This window comes from Bombina bombina, chromosome 2, assembly GCF_027579735.1.
Source record: "Bombina bombina isolate aBomBom1 chromosome 2, aBomBom1.pri, whole genome shotgun sequence".
NCBI lineage: Eukaryota > Metazoa > Chordata > Amphibia > Anura > Bombinatoridae > Bombina > Bombina bombina.
Window position 1 is genome coordinate 978,093,405 of NC_069500.1, and position 21,590 is coordinate 978,114,994.

Below are 21,590 nucleotides of genomic sequence, written 5' to 3' on the forward strand. Positions count from 1 at the left end.
CCCGGTATATACGTGGTGAGTAAGGTGATAGTCTCATCTTCTTGATGCTTAATAACATCCTTGAGTAGATCTTCCTGTTGGGTGTAAGCCAAATGTGATCTGATATCCCCGATTAGTTTAGTTTTATAGCCCAAGCCCCTCTGAATAAAATGAAATTCCAACTCATTCAGTTCTCTTTTAGTATCTTCAGAATTGTTGTTATGTATGGTGCGTAGTATCTGTCCTTTGAGCTGCAGGTTTTTGTATATACTATTTCCTTTGCAATTTTTAATAGATAACTAGGGATCAGTGACAGTAATGACATATAGGGCACAGGTTGGAGACCACTGTTACATATTTGTTACATGCTACGCTATATGCCACATGCTTATACTTTACTGTAATGTATTGACCATCTATATTGTACTGTTACACTCCCCCTCTTGCATCACTGAATTATGGGGGTAACCGCTGTGCTTGGTATGATCACTCTGCAATCACAGGTAGGAGCTGCACATTTTTGCATACATTATTTCCACTGCATCCTATGAGAATAATTGGTGATCAGTGACAGTGCTGACATATAGTGCATTAGGTGGAGACCACTTTTACATATTTGTTTAAATGCTATGCTATTGATGAATACATGTGCACTTTAGGAACAATCCCTCAGTTTCTATTCTATATTGATACTACATTTCCTTGTTTTTTTCTATTGATTCCCTGAACAAACATTAAATTTACACTTTATATACACAATTTATATGTATAACACTTCTATTGTGGAATGTTTCATTTACTTATTTTGTGTCTCCATGGATACTGCAATTGTGTCACTTCCTGTGGGTGGGGTCACTGGCTATTTAAACACGGCTTTTTGTTTACTTTGTTTGGTCTGATGAAGGGGACAGCTGGCTCCCAAAAACGTCACTGTACACAATAAACTATTGTTTTTTGAAAGTCCAGCGAGTGAGGATCTATTTCTTGGGAAAAAAAAAATAATAATAATAATAATAATAATAATAATAATAATAATATATATATATATATTTATTTTTATTTTTTTTGTGTCGCACACAAGCTGTATCAAGCCTGCACACAGAGAAAAATTTCTGTGGTATGGCCTAGCACTCACGGAATCCAAACAGTACCGGGGTGCACATCAGAAACAAATCAAATAAAATCCAAAGAGAGGAAGGCACTCGCCGGTTTTGACAAAGGGAATTATTTAATCCTATTGTCTGTTTGAAAATGGGGGTAGCACCCCGAAACGTTACGTTAAAATATATATATATATATATATATATATATATATATATATATATATATATATATATATATATATATACACACACACACACACACACGTTACAGGTAAATCGGACATTACCTAAGTGGCTATGGGTAAAACCCAATGTAAGATCATACGATCATCGAGTCACTGCATCAAACATATATACAATGCACTGTAATTCCCCCATCATCTTCACTATCTTTTTTGCCTCCGCCTGGGGGGTTCAATGGGTCAAAGCCCCCCCAAGGTTCACTTGGGGTGGATGCCAGAGGATCCGCGGGCGCCAAATGGTAATGCTACATGTACAATCTATGAAGTATGCTTGATCCAAGAATTAAATAAGATAAGTGGCTTTAGCTTTTTTTTATTATTTAAAATGTTCCTTTGTGGTGGCTACTTTATGTTGGCATATTCCCCTTTATCTTAGCTACTTTCCGTCAAAACCTAATCTTTGCAATCATTGTCTTCCCCCCGTTTGACACATTTATCTTTCAGCTAATTGATTTAAAAGCAAATTCCCCTAGCTCAACGACTGTCACCCTTGAGTGCTTAGTTTTAACTCTTCTTACCTCTAGATCTTCTAACTGCTTCTTTAAATCCATTATTTCCTTTCTGTATCTCTTGAGCAAAGCCTGGTCATCCAAAACCTCGTTTACATGCGGAGTGTTCCTCATATGTTTTGCGGTACTAGCAAACTAAAAAAGCAAAAGAGATAATACAGTAAGCCGTTTAGTGTCAAGTCCCTGCTCCTCCATAAACCTGGCTAGTTGTACTAAAAGGTTTCCCATTACTATAAAGGGCAATCCATGTACTCTGACAATCTGAACATTTGGTCATGCATGTCTTCTAAAGTTATTCTAATTACCACAGCTCAAAATTATTCACTTCCTTTTAGACAAAAAATAAATAAAATACAAAATATTGTGCAATCTTTTTATTGGATTTTCACGAAATTAGATAGACAAAAATAACCATTAACAGGTGTTACAATTTTACCTTAAAGATTACCGTACACAGTAAACAAACATCCTGCATGGTTATCATACACCTCTTACATTTAAGTGACAACACAAAAAAGAAAAAACAAAAAAAGGGGGGGGGGGGGGATCCTTTCCTGTCCCTTTCACGCTGGAGTCCACGTATCCGAAACCAAGATTAACTAGAAGCAATATGCCAACAAGAATTAAATCCACATCTGGTTAAAATCTACCCAATGCTGGGGTAACTCGCCCTCAAGTATAAGAGATAGAAATACGGGAAATTTGTAACGGTATTGACCAAGCAATGAGGAGATTTTTCCTTTTTGCAAAATAAGCTCTAAACTACGAATCAATAGCTAATTTAGGGTCATGCGATTCAATTGTCATTTGCAGTTTTATTATATTAGACAATTCAGTTATAGTGGGGACCTTTGCAGTTTTCCATTCCCTTATTAATTGGTTCCTAACAGCCAAAATGGTAAAATGTATCAAAAGTTGATCCCCTCTGATTCTCCTATCTGAGTCTAGAAAAAAAAACCTGCGACAGAATAATGCTAATTTCATTCTCTAGATGTTTATTCAGCCAATAATTAACTTTACTCCAGTATTGCATGATTTTGGGGCATGACCACATGCAATGAATAATATCCGCCATCTCTGATTTACATTTAAAGCATCGGCTAGTTTGTTTATTTTTAGAGAATTTATACAACCTATATGGAGTGAAATAATATTATTTGGGATTCCCACCAATTTATATTAGTGGTGGCATACTCTGATAGGCGAATACTCTTTACAATATCCTGATCCGATATGTTCAGAAAAAGTCTTGATATATTAACTTTAAGTTTTTATAATTTATTTTGGCTAGACTTAATAATCAGGGATTTATACCAGCAAGATATTGTTTGTATACCTGCCCCATATAGCTTAACTCCATTAGGGATCTCTATAGCACCCCAATCAAGTCCACTTGATCCGATTAATAGCTCTGCATAGCTCCTTATCTGTAAATAGGCATAAAAATTCTTTACTGGAAGAGCATATTTAACAGAGAGTTCTGCATATGATTGGAGTATCTTGTTATTATCTTGTAGAAGATGGGAAATATAAACAAGTCCCTTCTCCTTCCATTCTCGAAAGACCACATCAAGTAATCCTGGTGAAAAATCCGGATTCCCTGTGATGGGTAAGAATTGAGAGGACCTTGGATCGTGCCCTTTTTCCTTGCAGTATTTCTGCCATGCAGTGATAATATTTACAAAAGTCTGCATATGTACGATATTGCTTGGTAGTTTAACGAGAGGGTAATGTAGCAAGGCCCTTAGATAAAATGGGTCGACGAGATTTGTTTCTATATCAAGGTAAGTAACAGTTTGCTTCTGTTAACCAATTTTATCATACAAGTCCAGTTATAATATTCTAAACTAGGCATTGAAAAACCACCATAACTTTTTTTGATGAATTAATCTGGCCATGGCTATTCGAGGCAGTCTTTCCCCATAAAAATAATGCACATGCAGCATTAAACCTGAGAATCTCTCGCTTAGTTATAAATAGGGGAAAATTCTGTAAAATAAATAAAAATTTGCGGAAAGAAGATGGTCTTCAGTAGCATAATCTTAGCGGATATAGAGAAATAATATAACCTCCATGTTTTAATCTCATTTGCCATATTAGCAAATAAATCTTCATAATTAAGATTGTACCACTCATTAGGGTTCCTGCATACTTTAATTCCCAAGTATTTCATACTTTGTACTTCCTTAAAAATGTGGGGGTAATTACTTTCTGAAGTTTTATGTATCCATAAAATCTCACATTTCGTGGGATTAATTTTATATCCCGAAAATTTACTAAAACTAAGAAAAGCCTAAAAATTACCTGTAGTGTACTTAATGTTTCATCAAAGGAAACTGGTGTTATTGTACAAATTATAAGAGTTTTAGCATTCCCTCCCAAAGAGTTCTGCAGAATTCTTGTGAGCTTGCTGTCCCTGTAGTTTATGAAACCACTGAAATGAGAAAGAGGAAAAGATTTAAAGAAAAAAAAAAACCTGCTCCATTAGTATTCTTTTGAAGAGTGTTGCTATTTTCTTATAGCAAAATCTACATGCAAATACATTTTAAACAAATGTTAGAATTTGTATATACATTTGACCATTTTTTCCATTATGTGTATCTCAAGACAACAGCAGAACAATTACAAATGTATTGGTTTTATTCACCATCTGCAGTATTTGGCAATATACTTCAGCACCGGTGTCATCATGAATTAGTTTTATGCATCACTGGAGCCATAAAACAAAAAACAATGTGTGAGTAAGAGCTGAAATAATTTAAATGCTAAAGTGTGTGTCCTGTAGCATGAGGTGTTTAGTTTTATAAGGGACATAAAAAGGTTAGATTTAAAATTCAATGCAGAATCAGTTTTTTTAATGTCCTTCCAAAAAAAAAAAAAAAAAAAATTAGCAATGCTTCAGTGAACCTTAGAAGTATATGTAAATCCATCTCACTCATGCTCTAAATGAATGATGTGCATCACACAATATAGGGATTGAATGTAAAATGTACTGAAGTAAGTAGCTAAAAGGATTTAATACTCAGGCACTTACACCAATTCTACCAAATAGCACTGCCCTAAGATACCAGTGTTTAGAATATCAAAAAATAGCAAGGATAAATTGTGTGTCACACCAAAACATGGAGGGGGAAAATAAATAAAATGATATTGGAGAATACATTCATATTACACGATAATGCACAAAACATGAATTAAACAATATCTAAAAAAGTTTTTTTTTAACTTACCCAACTTGTCCGTCACTTAGTTTCTTGATGACTTGCCCAAGGATAAACAAACTACGGTTGATATTGCACCCCTCTTTCAATCTCACTCCTTAATAAAACAAAGACAAAATCAGGAACAAAAACATGAACAATTGAAAAGCTTTTTTCACTTTCTTGCATACATTAAATACCTTCAGCACCAGTTTGGCTTGCTCTTTCACTGCCTGCCAAGTCTACAAGATTCTGTAAAAAAGTAAGATGCAGTTCAGAAAGGTAAGAAATATGGACTATTTGATTAAAGTCTAATCTAGCTTTGATTTACAAATTCATATTTAGAATAACTAAAATCCAGTAATTTAAACCACGTACATTTTTTTTTTTACATTGACATTACTCACCAAATGTGACACCATAACAGCTCCATCACAATTCTCAGCATTTCCAGGATCATTTCTTTCCCTGCTCTCAACAATCTAAGTAAAAAGATAGACAGAGTAAGGGATGAGAAAAAGAGAGAAAAAGAGAGAGAGAGAGAGAGAAAAAAAAGAGAGAGAGAAAAAAAAAGAGAAAGAGAAAAAAAAGAAAAAAAAAAAAAAGAGAAAGAGAAAAAAAAAAAAAGAGAAAGAGAAAAAAAAAAAAAGAGAAAGAGAAAAAAAAAAAAAAGAGAAAGAGAAAAAAAAAAAAAAGAGAAAGAGAAAAAAAAAAAAAAAGAGAAAGAGAAAAAAAAAAAAAAAAGAGAAAGAGAAAAAAAAAAAAAAAAAGAGAAAGAGAGATTTTTTTACTTACCATTCTAAAAATTGTATGAGAACGGCTACTATGCTCATTCATTTTTGTCTCTCCATAATGTCTGTTCTCTGTGGGGGATAGAGAAAAAACATTTTAATGTTTGCTAAAACTGTAGTAATTTTACTTCTATAACACTTTAAAACAAATTTAAAAAACAGGGTACTTAAAAAGCTCTTACTTTCACCCTTTTTTATCCATTTGAGTACATGTTCCGGGATAACTACAACTTCCTCAGTCAGGTCTGCAACATATACATTTCTCTATATGTATATATATATAAAAAAAAAGATGAACAAAGTTTTAGAAACGTAACACCAGAAATCAGATACTGTAACACAATATGTCTAAAGCTCTCTGCTAAATTCTTTTCATTCCCAACTTCAAAATAAAATAAAAGCAGAAAACTTTACATTGTCTTATTTACTTACATTAATGTCTTCACGAATTTCTAAAGGCTTCTTTTTTCGGTCATCACAGAGGAGGTCTGTCACGGTTTCGTTGTAGATTTCCATGTACGAAACACGCAAGAGGAACTCTCTACCAGGAATCTTATTTTAAAAAAAAAAAAAAAAAGGATATCAAGAACTAATACAAGTACAACACAACTAAGCCGAACTGAATGTTGAGAGTACAAAACATTGCACAAGATCAGATCAATTTTAAAAAGGGATACCAGCAATAATTTCAATTAAACTATTTAAAGTGATAGTAAACTTTTTCCTTTGGACAAACAGATCTGGAATGTTAGCGATATTTTAGAAAGAGTTTAATTCATCAGTCGTATTGAAGATGCACTAGAACTTACTTTTAAATGTAGATATGAAATTCAAATAACCTGTGCGCTGCCGCCGCCCACTGCAAAAGTCATATTTTTTGTGAGCCAATGGTTTCAACTGTTCTCCAATCAGCGCTTTATCCTTATGGCACTTTTGTTGCAGCTAGATAGGTGATTGGAGAACAGATGAAACCGTTGGCTCACAAAAAAGATCAGTATTGAAGTGAGCAGCAGGAGCGTGGGGTATTCAAATTTCATATCTATATTAAAAAGATAGTTAGAGCATCTTCATTACAACTGATGAATCAAATTCCATCTAAAATATCACTAACTTTCCGGATCTGTTTATCCAAAAGGAAGAGTTTACTATTATTTTAAAGGACCAGTCAATACAGTAAATTTGCATAATCAACAAATGCATGATAAGAAGACAATGCAATAGCACTTAGTCTGAACTGCAAATGAGTAGTAGATTTTTTTTTAATAAATTGCAAAGTTATGTATATTTCCCCTCCCCCTGAATCATGTGACAGCTATCAGCCAATCACAATTGCATATACGTATATGCTGTAAACTCTTGCACATGCTCAGTAGGATCTGGTGACTCAAAAAGTGTAAATATTAAAAGACTGTGCACATTTTGTTAATGGAAGTAAATTGGAAAGTTGTTTAAAATTGGATGCTGTATCTGAATCATGAAGTTTTATTTTGACTTGAGTGTCCCTTTAAGCTTATTCAAATCTAATTTTTTTTATTTTAATTTTATATACCTCCTGAATAATTCTAAAAATCTCTTGAACAGCCAGTGGAATGATTCCCATTGAATTTTCTGTACCCATCATTGTATAGGTCTTCCCAGAAGATGTTTGGCCATATGCAAAAATTGTGCCTGGAAGAATAAGATTTTTTTAATTAGATATATATCTATAACCAAATATACAGAAAGATGGGGGGGGGTACAACAACAAAACACACACACTAAAAAACCCACTTACCATTATAACCCAGTAAAGCCGCACGTATAATTGGGACTGCGATTTCCTGGTAAACCTGAGTGGTTGTTTCATGAGAATGAAACACACGATCTGTAGAACAATTGTAAATAATGATCAACACAAGACACATTTAATTGGATATCAACTAATATACAACATAACCTCAATATGTTCTGTTCTGCATGTTAAAGTGTATGTTACAACATGGCAAATGGCATGACAAAAACAAGTACTGTAAAAACCAAAATGAATATTTAAACATAGAAATTAGCATTTGAAAAATGTAAGCAATGAGACCATAAGGCAGTTGGTAAAAAAAAAAGGTAGAAGCAATACACAGTAGTGCATAATAGGATGACACAATGTTAATCACAACACTGAAAAATACAAAGCATACAGGAAGCTCAATTTAAGTCCATAGCTCTTAAGTATGTCCTGAGGCAACAAGTAATGACCAATCTATAATAAGGGATTGACAGAATATAAATTTAAATTAGGGTGAAATAGGATACACCTGGAATACTGTCACAGCTATGTGTGCTAGGGATAAATTGTTAAAGTGAATGTAAATGTTCATGAATCAGTGCCCTGTTTTTAAAAATACTATTAAAAACAGGGGCACTTTCATTCATTTAAGTTTACATTGCAGCGGTTTTGTAAAAATACTTACCTTTATCATCTTCCAAGCCGGATCAGCGTTCCTCTGCCCGTTTCTCATGCTGTACTTAGCACAACAATGACGAAACCGGCTTCCTCCAACACAGCGTGGCCTGATTGGAGGAAGATTGATTCGTCATTGCTGACATAAGAATAGAGGAGCTGCGGGTGGGGGATCGCTAGTCCGGCTTTGAAGAAAAAAAAAAAAAGGTAAGTATTTTAACAAAAACACTGCAATGTAAACTTTCATGAATGAAAGTGCTGCTGTTTTTAATAGTATTTCTTAAAAACCGGGCACTGATTAATGAAAATTTACATACACTTTAAACTTTTGTGGTTATATAATCCATAGAAAATAGATGCACTATAGTTAAAGTACTAAATTATCTCTGTTGTGCTCTCACAAGTCCCAATAACCATAAAACCTTAGGGTTAGAACAGGACATATGTTGCGTAAAGAGCCGTTATGTATACAATCCAGCTGGAGCAAAGAAAAACTAATTGATGCAAAATATTAGGCAGCGAGTAAAACAAAAATGTGTGAAACCACTAAACTAAATTTAGCAACTTGCCATCCTGTGCAAGTTGAGTGGACCAAGTCAAAGCCAATGAGTCCAGCATGGGCAAAATTGTAGTATTCTTAATAAACAGGCTGTCACAACAAATAAGACTAGCATGGAAAAAATTAAAATGCTTTTTTTCCCCCCCTTTCTTTTTTTTTTTTTTTTTTATTAGAAAAAAGTATAAATAGATAGAGAAATATTCTTACATTTTTGTGCAAATTTCTTTACATAGCTTAAAAGGTACCAGGAGGCAATATGACTATGCCTCCAATATACAAGATCTTAACAATACAGTTATCAACACAGTATATTCAAGAATCTTAAGTTAACCCATAACCAAATACATCGTCACCCCGGACCCAACTACAACTGGACGAAACAAAAAAAAAAAAAAAAAAAAAAAAATACCCCACAACTTATACCCCTTATCCTTCCTCTCTTTTTATTGGTGGAACCTATGGTGTAAGACTCTTCTATCTCTTATTCGTCGCGAATGTCAGGATCCAGTACTGGTAGGATTTGATTTATCCTTAACTGAAAATCAGTCCCCATGTATTCAGTTATCCCATACCTTCTTGTAATTCTTAGTCCCATTAAGTTTATAAAATTTAGTGTCAAGTGCCTCAGACATAGCCTGTCTGGCAAACCGGTCTTTAATTGATTTTATCGAGGGAATTCTATTATTTATCCAATTATTAAAAATAAGTGATCTAACACAATTCCCCATTGAATGAATTTATGCTTAGTCCCCCATTCCAGTGCTTTATTTAAAGGGACAGTATACACTCATTTTCATATAACTGCATGTAATAGACACTACTATAAAGAATAAGATGCAGATACCGATATAAAAATCCAGTATAAAATGGTTTAAAAACGTACTTAGAAGCTTTCAGTTTAGCTCTGTTAAAAAAGGCAGTTGGAAAGCCCACTGCAAGTGGGAAATAAGACACTCCCCCCTCCCCCTTCTTTTGCATATGAAAAGACCCTTTACACAAACAGGAGCAAGCTGGAGAAGGTAGCTGATGGTATTCAAATAAAACTTTGGGGCTTGGTTAAGAGTCTGAAAATCAGAGCAATGTTATTTAAAAATAAACAATGTGGCGATTGAGAGGGCGCTAAAAAGCTGGGTATACTTAACACACCTAATTATTGAGATTATATCAAAACAAAGAATAAGTCAAATACAGTAAATTTTAAAAATCTTTACTAGTGGGAATAATCCCTACTTATGCAATACATAAATTTATAAAACAATGCGTAAGAACATTTGCAGACACATAAAATAAGTGTTGGATACGATATATTTAACTATTAATTGGAATACCACCCTGATAAAAATATTTATAATAAGCGCTTTTTAAAAAATAGATTTAATCAATTTCTTTGTCCTAAAATCAAATAATTTGTTCCTGAGTATAATGGACAGTCTCTATGGTCCTTATATATTTGCAACAGATGAAATCCCTTTTGTTTGTATGGTATATAACATACAAGACTTGTCTCTGTGATTAAAATTAACGTGTTGGGTAAAAACGATAAAATGTTCCTTAATTAGGATACTTTGTATCTTTGCTGGTTATATATGTAACTTTAACTCACAGAAAGTTGCAGCGATTGTGTCCAAATGTTGCTGTAATGTATCTCAGAGTCTGTGGTCTTTAGTCAAAACACGCTCCTTGCGTGTGAGCCGCTTAGTGTACTGCAGCTTCTATTCCTTGGTACAGGATTCACCACTCCCTCCGTGGGGAGGTGACCGGCAAAGGTACGTCGCTCCTTGTGTGTGAGTACCTGACAAGCTGTTATCTTTTGCTTCCAATGTTCCCAGCTCCCTGCTTTTAACAAACAGTCTGGATCTTTGTAAGTGCGATCACTGAGGTGAAAAAGGCACCCGCTCTTAGCGTTAATACGCGCGGGCAAATACTAGGTACCTAGTGGTTTGGTTCTGGTAACAGGCAACTTCACTTACCAGAACCAAACCACTAGGTACCTAGTATTTGCCCGCGCGTATTAACGTATTAAAAGCAGGGAGCTGGGAACATTGGAAGCAAAAGATAACAGCTTGTCAGGTACTCACACACAAGGAGCGACGTACCTTTGCCGGTCACCTCCCCACGGAGGGAGTGGTGAATCCTGTACCAAGGAATAGAAGCTGCAGTACACTAAGCGGCACACACGCAAGGAGCGTGTTTTGACTAAAGACCACAGACTCTGAGATACATTACAGCGACATTTGGACACAATCGCTGCAACTTTCTGTGAGTTAAAGTTACATATATAACCAGCAAAGATACAAAGTATCCTAATTAAGGAACATTTTATCGTTTTTACCCAGCACGTTAATTTTAATCACAGAGACAAGTCTTGTATGTTATATACCATACAAACAAAAGGGATTTCATCTGTTGCAAATATATAAGGACCATAGAGACTGTCCATTATACTCAGGAACAAATTATTTGATTTTAGGACAAAGAAATTGATTAAATCTATTTTTTAAAAAGCGCTTATTATAAATATTTTTATCAGGGTGGTATTCCAATTAATAGTTAAATATATCGTATCCAACACTTATTTTATGTGTCTGCAAATGTTCTTACGCATTGTTTTATAAATTTATGTATTGCATAAGTAGGGATTATTCCCACTAGTAAAGATTTTTAAAATTTACTGTATTTGACTTATTCTTTGTTTTGATATAATCTCAATAATTAGGTGTGTTAAGTATACCCAGATTTTTAGCGCCCTCTCAATCACCACATTGTTTGTTCCATTTCTATCTTGAGGAGATAGTGGAGAGTGGCTCAGGTATCCTTTTTAGATTTTTAGCGCTGATAACTCCTGTGCTATCTTTTATTTAAAAATAAGCAAAATTATACATTTAAAAAAAAAAAAAAAGCCTTTATGGGCTATAAAAATAGATCATCTACAAAACATTTATGTTAAGAAAAAATGAGTGTATAATGGCCCTTTAAGAATAGAATGTTTTCTTCTGTTACTTTCATTAGTCTTAAATGAAAAAATTAAAAGAAGAATTCAACTTTTCCCCAAAATGGCCGGAGTTTTGGGCATGTGGCTAATAAGTGCAAGATGTTAGGATCTGCGTCTCTACATTTATTGCATACATTCTCTTTTTGCAACTTCCATTTTTGTGCTCTCCTTGGGGTAATATAGTCAAATTGTATAATTCTAAACTGGGACACTAAATTAAGCTTAGCTAGTTAAACCCTGTATGATCCCAAAGCTTTTCTGGATCTTGGAGTCTGAGCTAAAAAGAGTAGAAAACGTATCCCATCTGCTGTTATACTCTTTGACTAATTCCTCTTCTAATATAGTTTGTAAAATTCTGTATATACGCGATACTAAGCCTTTTTTTTAATTTTGAGACAGTCCAATAATGGATGGAATTTGGTGCGATTTTAATCATCTGGAATAAATAATGTTTTGCCTGCCTAAAGTGTAGCCATTCTTTTTTAGAGAGCTTATAAATCCTTTGAAAATCTTTAAAATTGTATCGTTTCATGGTTAAGGGATCGATCAAGTATTTAAGCGAGGTAATTTTTTTACTTTTCAATGTTTGGAATCTCAGATTCCCTAATAGGGGCAAGTGTTTTGAGACAGTGTAGCTCCCTCCCTTTGTCTTCATCGCTATCCTCCATGCTACAAGTATGTCTTTTATCAATGGATGGGCAAAGATCTTAGGTCCCACCTCCTTATTTGACGCATGGAGAATAAAAGCAAGATAAAAGGGGGCACATATCGATTCATCCATATTGCAATTTGTAAAATTGTCTGTTTGAACTAGCCAGTCAAGGGGGCATCTCAAAAGTATTGCATGATTATATAATTTAATATTGGGTAGGGCCAATCCCCCCTTTGCGCTTGGTAAATAAAGTTTATCCAACCTAATACGGTTTGTTTCCTCTCCAAAGAAAATATCTCAAAGCTTTTGAAAATGTATTAAGATCTTGTATTTTTATTACCAAAGTTAACATCCTGAGAGGATATAATATTCTAGGGAGGATAAACATTTTAAAATTAACCCACTTTGTTAAATTATCTGCGCTCTTTTGGAGATTTACTGATATATTTAGGCTATACCATCTAATTGGATCTACCGAGAGATATATTCCCAAGTATTTCAAACTCTTTGTCTCTATAAAAAGGATAGAACTGCTCCGAATTAGTGGTTTCTTTTTTTTAACCATAAGATTGTGGACTAGGCAGGGGTGTCCTATGTCGCCTCTCCTATTCGATCAAGTACTGGAGCCCCTGGCTAGTAGGCTTAGAGAGTCCCTAGTGGGTGTCAAAGTAGACAGAGGATTTTCAGTTAGCCCTCTTTGTGGATGACCTATTAATGTGCGTAACCTGGGAGGATTTCGGGTTATAAGATAAATTACTCTAATTATTTCAAGGACTTGTTTTTCCGGGGAGGTTACACACATCAGTAGGTCATCCACAAAGAGGGCTAACTGAAAATTCTCTTTGCCTACTTTAGCACCCACTAGGGGCTCTCTAAGTCTACTAGCCAGGGGCTCCAGTACTAGATCGAATAGGAGAGGCGACATAGGAAACACCTGCCTAGTTCCCCAAGCTAGAGGAAAGGAGGGCGACATACTAAAATTGTGGCATTAGCATCCGAATAAATATTAGACACAAAATTTAAGAAATTAACCCTTAAACCAAACTTCTTTAGAGCATCAAACATATAGCTCCACTCGACTCTGTCAAAGGCCTTCTCTGTATCCAAGGATAGCAGGAAGGCTTCCGACAGAGCCGAGACATCTACTGCCCAGGTATCCCACACTGTATTGACAAATCACTTGCAAAATGTTCCTGATATTTAACTCAGGGATTTTCCCCATGACAAACCTTTAACTTTAATCTATCTGCTATGGTCTTCATGAAGATCTTATAATCAAGATTCAGAAGCGAGATAGAGGTATATGAGGATATCTGTGTTGGATCTTTATCTTCCTTTGGTAATACTATTATGTTTGCTGACTTAAATTGGGATGATATTTTCTTATTCCGCAAATATTATTGTTCAGAAATCTCCTTAAGATCATAAATGATCTCTTCTTTTAATAGCCAATAAGATTCAAGTGGGAGCCTGTCTGGCCCCGGGGCTTTCCACTTCTTATTTTTCATGGTGTTAATAATTTCTTTTTCAGATATGGGTGCATTCAATGTCTACATATATTCTGCACTTAACTCCGGTAGTTTTATATTGTCCAAAAACCTTTGGATACCCTGTTTCTTAGGTTTCTGGGAGGCATATAGATTTTCATAATACTTTTGAAAAAGTGAGGTTATCTCCTGTTTTATTAGTAATTGTGGACACCACCTTAATTATCCCTACAGATTTTTTCTTTTTTGATTTATTAAATAAGCTCGCTAAATATTTCCCCACCTTATTCCCATGTCTCTCAAATTGTGTTTGCTTTTTAAATATTGTTTTTCCCGCCAGAGTCTCTCCCTCTTTTAAATTTCACATAATTGTATCTATTTTCTTTAGATGGATGCACTCTAAATCGGGAATATGCGGCTGAAAGATTGTTAGCTAGCTTTACATTTTCAATATTGCCTTACTTTAATTTAATTATATATGACGTTACCTCTGCTTTTATCGTTACTTTAGCTGCTTCCCAATAAATTACCTTATCTCTGTATATGTTATTAATACTGTACTCCGTCCATTTTTGTTTCAAAAATTCTGCAAATTTAACTGTCTTAGCTAAATAGTTAGATTTAGATGGTTCATTTAAAGTTAGGGAAATTGGGGCAAAAGTGTTGGAAAGTGCTGACCCCTGCTAGATAGTCTTGCCAGCACGATATTAAAATAGTCTCCAGAATCTGTGGGATCTCAGCGGGGTATTAAGGTGTCTGGGTTAAGTGCTGCACTCGTCTCAGGATATATCCCGCTCCAGGATTGGACTGCCGAACCTAGTAGCACTATGATGGGATTAGTTACGGAAACACAGAAAACATCTCAGATAAAAAGGGCTTATGTGGACATGGTGCCCCAACAAGAGGGTCAGTTCCATCCCCATTATCCCTATTACTCACAGCTAAACCCTCATCTTTGCTGTAGCTGTGCTGAGCGTTCTCTTTTAGTAGATGTGAGGTCAGACCCACTATCTCTGGATCACGAACACCACCTGGGAAGCTAGGTAGCAACCACTAGGGCCCCAAAGCGTCGCCACCACTATCAGGCTCAACAACAGGATCCAGTTGTAGATTTTCTGCATATCCATCAGCAACAGGTAAAATTAAGGCAGCTCTGATTGTTTCCTCAAAATGGATAAATATCCAAGAGATTGCTAAGCTTCTACAGTATATAAGTAGTTAACTCCATAATAAATTTAAGTAGTCTCTATTGATAAGCTCTGATGAGATAAGCAAGCATATATATGCAGTAACATGCAAAATAACACTGCTCTCACTCTGCGTTTACGAGAACACTGGGGGAGGGAAGTTTCAGGTTTAATGAAGGAGGTCTCCAACACTTATCCACCATTGTCTTCTAGCAAATTCCAGAACACTGACACTGGAAAAATAAATATATTTTCTGTTGCAGTATAACTTGGAGGATCCAAAATTATAAGTCTATGGAGTGGATGCCATATCCATCTGGAGATAACTGGCCGATAGAAGTAAACCTGTCACCAGCACACAATGTTGTGACCTATCATGGCTGATGGCTGGAAGCCCCCCCCCCCCCCCCCAAAAAAAAATATTTATTTTACTTTGCTGCTCACCAAAATTAAAGGTCTTGGTTCCATCAACTTGAGAAATGCTTGCCTTTTCAGCTTTCCATAACAGGTTCACTTGATCTCCTCCTTGCTCTCTGTAAAAAACAAAGATTGGTATATCTGTAAGTGGGAACATGCTTTGCATCATAATGCTGAAACAATTGCTGCTGATGTGGAAGCAAAAGAGTGTATATACCCTCAGTGATTATTATCCAGCAGCTAAAACAGTGACATGAGAATGTAAACAGAGATAGATTTTAGCATAAAACTTAAAATACATTTGCCTTCATAGCACACACTATATGCATCCACTGAAGCACACTCACTTTAGGGATCTTCAACCAAAGTACCTGCAAATTTAAATACATCTATAAGCAAAAAGCAATAGGCTGAAACTCGCAGGTCTTTTAACGCTGTTATGCCGTTCTAACGGAATAGAACGTCATGGCCAAAGGCTACACGCTCTCATCGACCCTAGACTTTGTTGTGTAGTGATGTCACCAATGTCACTGATATTACTTATCCTATGCATGATCTGTAAAAAGAAATCACTAATACAGTGTTTACCTTTTTTAAAAAAAAGGGAATTTTGCAAATGCATGTATACAGAAAATGCTTAACTTTGAAGATAATTACTTCAAATAATGACAATGACTAGCAGTCTTGAAAGCTTAACAGTCAAAAGCAAACATTACACACACATATATACATATATACATATATATACACACACACACACATATATATACATACACGCTTTTTTATTTTCTAAAATAAAGCACACATGCACCAAATCTGCAACTGCCAGGGTGCCAACAGTTAAGTATAAAGCAACTACTCAGAATATTTTTTTTAAAACCTGTTTTTCTAATAGACGTTTATAAAACTATAAATGTGTGCATATATCATTTGTCTTTGAACCACAGTTAACCCTTAATTTGAAATACTTTATTATTTTCTTTGCAGCCATACAAACAGGAGTGTAGTTGAGCCCTAATCACCCATCAGACTTTCGCTTCACTATTTGCAAACATTCATAATTTGCATTTTGTACACATTTGATGACAGAATGCAGACTATCAACGATTACAACAATCTGCAGAACAGCAGTAGTGAAGCTGGTGTAAGAAAATAACAAAAGGCCTTCAGCCTCCTACATATTTTACCGCCCCTTAAAGATTTTTTTTTTTTACAGTAAAAAGTAATTTAAAGACGCAAAACTGGGAAATAGTATTACTGAAACACCCACACTACAATCTGCCAGTAACTAGAGAAAAAGGATGACAGCTAATGTTCCAAATTATGCAACTATGGTGCCCAGTTTTGAGGGGAGTATATATAGTATTGACTCCACAGATTAACATTTTGCCAACAAAAGGCACCATCCTTACAGCTAGTAAGTCTGTAACAGCTTACATTGTTGTGCAGAGGAGAGTATGAATCGGCAATGCAATTTATAAGGTTTCAAGGGGCACTGGCTTGTGCCACTATTTAATGTTCATCCAGCACCAGATAATATCAGACAATAACTAGATTACTAAACAAAATTAAATTACCTTTGAATAAGCGGTCTTACTCTGACGACTACTTTAACCGCGTCCCCTTCAGACATCTTGTCATCAGCTGCCCTAAAGTACTAAACCTATAAAATACTATCGGAGCAGACGATGGCTGCTCTGTCAATATGTTTCATAAAAAGTTTGAATTTCCCTCACGTCTATTCCTATTGGTCTATCTGGTTTTACGTCCTAAAGAAAAAAAAAATTCAATTTCCGGTTTAAACCATTTGGAATGGTTGCGGCCAGTTTCCGGATCTGACTTCACGACATTCACGTAACTACAGTGATCACGTGGTACAGAGAGATGAGGAAGCAGAAGGGTGGGAGTGAATTTTCCCAGATCCCTCATGGAATATTTTGTGATTGGCTGCTACGCCCGGTGGAGGCATTGCTGCTGGGCAAGGGAAGGACGTCGTAGCATTTTTGTTGTGATTTTAAACTAATGTTTCTGCAAATTCTCAACCATCGATTTGGAGTAAAACATCCTATAACTATGATAGTTATAGACCAGAATTGCCTCATTTCACACTGCATAGGCTCATTATTCAAGAGTGCTTATGCCTAATAAAATGTAAATATGTTTTTATTAGGGACTGGTTTGGACTAAACACTAGTAATGTGTTCCCTGGATGTTGTTTTTTTATGTTACTGCAACGTATTTTAAGGGACAAATATAGTTTGTAATGGACAAAACTTAAAGTTATCGAAAGGTCAAAATTGAAATGTGTGTGGGCCCGTGTCAATTTTAGATAGAAGCGTTTTTTCAATACACTTCCATTAGCAAAATACTTATTATAAAAGTTGTTTTTCAGTGGCATGTTCACCAGTTTTCAAGTTCAGAGCTGGTGTTGGTGTGTTTATGAAAACTTAATTTGTGTCATGCAAGCTTCTGACTCTGAGAAAGTGTGGTGTTTGAATGCTGGTGCAAGGGCCCTTACATCATATGTGTGTATGCTACTAAAAACTTTTACTAGAAGCAATTTTGCAAATGGAAGCATATTCTAAAATGCACATTGCCATTTTGACCTTTTTATCCTTTTAAATTTCTAGTCATTGGCCTGCCTTATTAAACATCAATTTAATAATGTCATCAGGCTGATACAAACACAACTAAGATACTGAATCTTTTAAATATATATTCACTAAAAACTGATTTATAAAATAATGTACCCATCACTACTCCAATAGTAACTGCTGACCTGAAATACCATTCTCACAAAATCTGCATCACTGTTATAGAAACACCCAAATATCTTAAGCATTCTATTATTCAATGTGGTGTAGAAATCTGGGGTGACAGTAATATTTCCTCTGAGGGGTTGATTTTTTCCTTGGCTAGCCTACAGCATAATCAAGAAAAGCATGATAACAATTCAATACAATAGCACTTAGTCTGTACTTCAAATGAGTAGTAGAAGTTTTTTCTGACAAATTTCAAAGTTCTGTCTATTTCCACTCCCCCTGTACCATGTGACAGCCATCAGCCAATCACAAATACATATACGTATATTCTGTGAATTCTTACACAAGCTTAGTAGTAGCTGGTGATTAAAAAAATATATATAAAAAGATTATGCACATTTTGTTAATGGAATTAAATTGGAGAGCTGTTTAAAATGTCATGCTCTGTCTGAATGAGTGCCCGTTTTTTAAAAATACTCTTAAAAACAGGGGCACTTTCATTAATTAAACTTTACATTTTACGTTTCTTTTTAAAATACTTACCTTTTTCTTTAACAAACACAGACTGCGATCCACAGCTCCTCCAGTATTTACCTCAGCAATGATGAAACCGGCTTACTCCAGTCATGGCTTGCACCCCAGAGCGTCCATCTCGTGAGGTCATGCCATGATTGGAGGAAGCCGGTTTTGTCATTGAAGTGCGAAGTACAGCAGAGTTGCGGGCGGAGAATCATAGTCTGGGTTTCCTAAAGAAAAGGTAAGTATTTAATACAAAAAAAAAAACCGCTGCAATGTTAATGAAGTGCCCCTGTTTTTAATAGTTTTTTTTTTTTTAAACCGGGCACTCATTCATTCAACTTTACATTCACTTTAAAGGGATAGGAAAGTCAAAATTAAACTTGCATGATTCACATAGAGCATACAATTTTAAGACCCTTTTAAATTCACTTCTATTTTCAAATGTGCTTAGTTCTCTTAGTATCCCTTGTTAAAAAAATGAATACGCACATATACACTAGTGGGAGCTGCTGCTAATTGGTGCCTGCTCACATTTGTCTTTTGTGATTGGATAACTAGATATGTTCAGCTTCCTGACAGTAGTGCAATGCTGTCCCTTCAACAATGGATAACAAGAGAATGAAGCAAATTTGATAATAGAAGTAAATTGCAAATTTGTTTAAAATTGTGTTTCATCTGAATCATAAAAAAATGCTGTGGTTTACTATCCCTTTAATTTTGATGTGAGTGTCCCTTTTAAATTGGTTTATATTTCTTCGTCAATAACAAGTGAGTAGAGGTTGTGTGTAATATAAGAGATAGGAGTGAAGCAGGATCCTTAGGTGAGAAAAATGGATATGAGGATGACGAGAAGGCTGTGTATGATAGTGGGTGAGAGTGAAGAGGAATCTATGGGTGGGGAAAGTTTGTGAAAAATAGTGGGGTTTATAGGTTGAACAGGGTTGTGTGAGGTATAGGGTATTAAAAAGGTAAGCACTAGAATGGTCTGTGGGAAGGAGAGGGGTGAGCATGAGATTGTGTATGAGGAAGTAGGGCACGAAAGGGTAAAGACGGGGTAATCCACAAAGAAAACAGAAATCCAGCTCAAGGTAAATTCATCACTCGTGGAATACAAACAGCTGTGTTTTATAGTGCCTTGTGACATTGTACATACACAGATCTTAAAGTGATAATGCATATCATAAGTTATTGTAACTTAAAGGGATACTAAACCCATTCTTTTCCTTTCATGATTCAGATGCAATTTTAAGCTACTTTCTAATTTACTCCTATTATCAATTTTTCTTAGTTCTCATGCTATCTTTATTTGAAAAAGCAGGAATCTAACCTTAGGAGCTGGCCCATTTTTGCTTCAGAACCCTGGATTGTGCTTGCTGATTGGTGGCTACATATAACAGGGGTGACCAACTCTAGTCCTAAAGACCCGCCAACAATCCTGGTTTAACAAGTCCCTTTGCAGTAAAAAAAGAAGCACCAGAACTCGTGCTGTGTGTTTGCAGAGAGAAAATTAAAACCAGGACTGTTGGTGGCTCTTTAGGACTGAAGTTGGCCAGCACTGACATAATGATTTTCTAAACTTGTGTTAGATTATAACATTCGCATTGGCTATAATGAAACGTCCCTGAAACTGGCTAAAATGAACTTCCCTTTAAGAATTTGAGGAGGAAGAATATCAATCAGACAGATGAATAAATAGGGTTGTATGGGTAATTCAAATCACATCTTGAAAAAGGCTGAACCGTGTAGTTGTTGGTGTTTAATGCAAACATTTTTGTACTTTTTATATACACATGCGTTTGGATTATATTATGATTTTGGATATTTATTAGGGATGCACCAAAATGAAAATTCAGGATGCCCTTGGCCGAAAACGGAAAATTACTTTTTTTTTTTTTTTTTTAAACAAAATGATTTTAAAATATTTTTTTCTATAATTTTATAATATTATGACTTTTTAACGAATTTAATGAATCTGAAATGGAAAAACTACAAGCCAATAAAATAAATAAAAACACTTTTATTGAAAGTAACACCGAAATTGGACAGAAAATAACTAAAAAAAAGCAATATAAATAAAAATCTGTTAAACTGTTTCTGTTATATAGGACTGAACAAAGAATAATATATTGTTGATATTAATTTAATATCAATATACATTCTGCATTCATTTCTATGTAAAAGAATCAGATTTAACAGATAATTTTTTTTTTATACCAATTATCCAAATAAAATATAGTCCTAGAAAACTATTATTATATGCAAAACAGTAAGTCCAGTAATGAACTTTAACAGCAGCTCTAGGCTAGCATCAAATGTGAGATATGCTACACAATAATTTTACCGAGAATAACAGGCAAAAAAACAAAACTGCCATTTCTGCGGCCGAAATTTCGGTGCATACCTAATATTTATAGCAACTTTGTTCTCACACCTAGCTGCTGGTTTAGCACTTTCTTTTTTATTCTCTGCATATATGAATAGTCCCCAATAAAACACCCTGTTGTTTTTTTTTTTATTATTATTTATTTATAATCCAACAGTGGACACAACAAAACTGACATTTTACTTCTCCAGCTCACCATGCAGGGTGCCTTGGAGAATGAAAAAGAATAGTAACATCTGAAAATATAATCATAACATATAAAAAAAAAAACAAATTCATCAGATGCTTTCATATTTGGAAAAAATAATTAATACAGTATAAACCAATAAGCGCCTTATTTAGCCATTATATTAGTTCATATAAAGATAATCAGA

At 34.9% G+C, this 21,590-nt stretch overlaps 1 protein-coding gene across 1 annotated transcript in view; it reads right to left on the reverse strand.

The window, feature by feature from the left end:
• CENPE (centromere protein E) overlaps positions 1-17,269 on the reverse strand; it is a 261,773-nt gene extending 244,504 nt beyond the window's left edge. Inside the window, exons 1-12 of the mRNA XM_053703505.1 lie at positions 17,130-17,269; positions 15,580-15,668; positions 7,599-7,688; positions 7,374-7,492; positions 6,257-6,376; positions 6,007-6,088; positions 5,829-5,896; positions 5,441-5,515; positions 5,234-5,285; positions 5,064-5,151; positions 4,138-4,267; positions 1,843-1,968 (exon numbers count right to left, since the gene is read on the reverse strand). Of these exons, the coding sequence (XP_053559480.1) occupies positions 1,843-1,968; positions 4,138-4,267; positions 5,064-5,151; positions 5,234-5,285; positions 5,441-5,515; positions 5,829-5,896; positions 6,007-6,088; positions 6,257-6,376; positions 7,374-7,492; positions 7,599-7,688; positions 15,580-15,668; positions 17,130-17,185 (1,095 nt within the window). The 5' untranslated portion in view covers positions 17,186-17,269. The remainder of the gene's footprint in view (positions 1-1,842; positions 1,969-4,137; positions 4,268-5,063; positions 5,152-5,233; positions 5,286-5,440; positions 5,516-5,828; positions 5,897-6,006; positions 6,089-6,256; positions 6,377-7,373; positions 7,493-7,598; positions 7,689-15,579; positions 15,669-17,129) is intronic.
• Between the last annotated feature and the right edge of the window lie 4,321 nt (positions 17,270-21,590).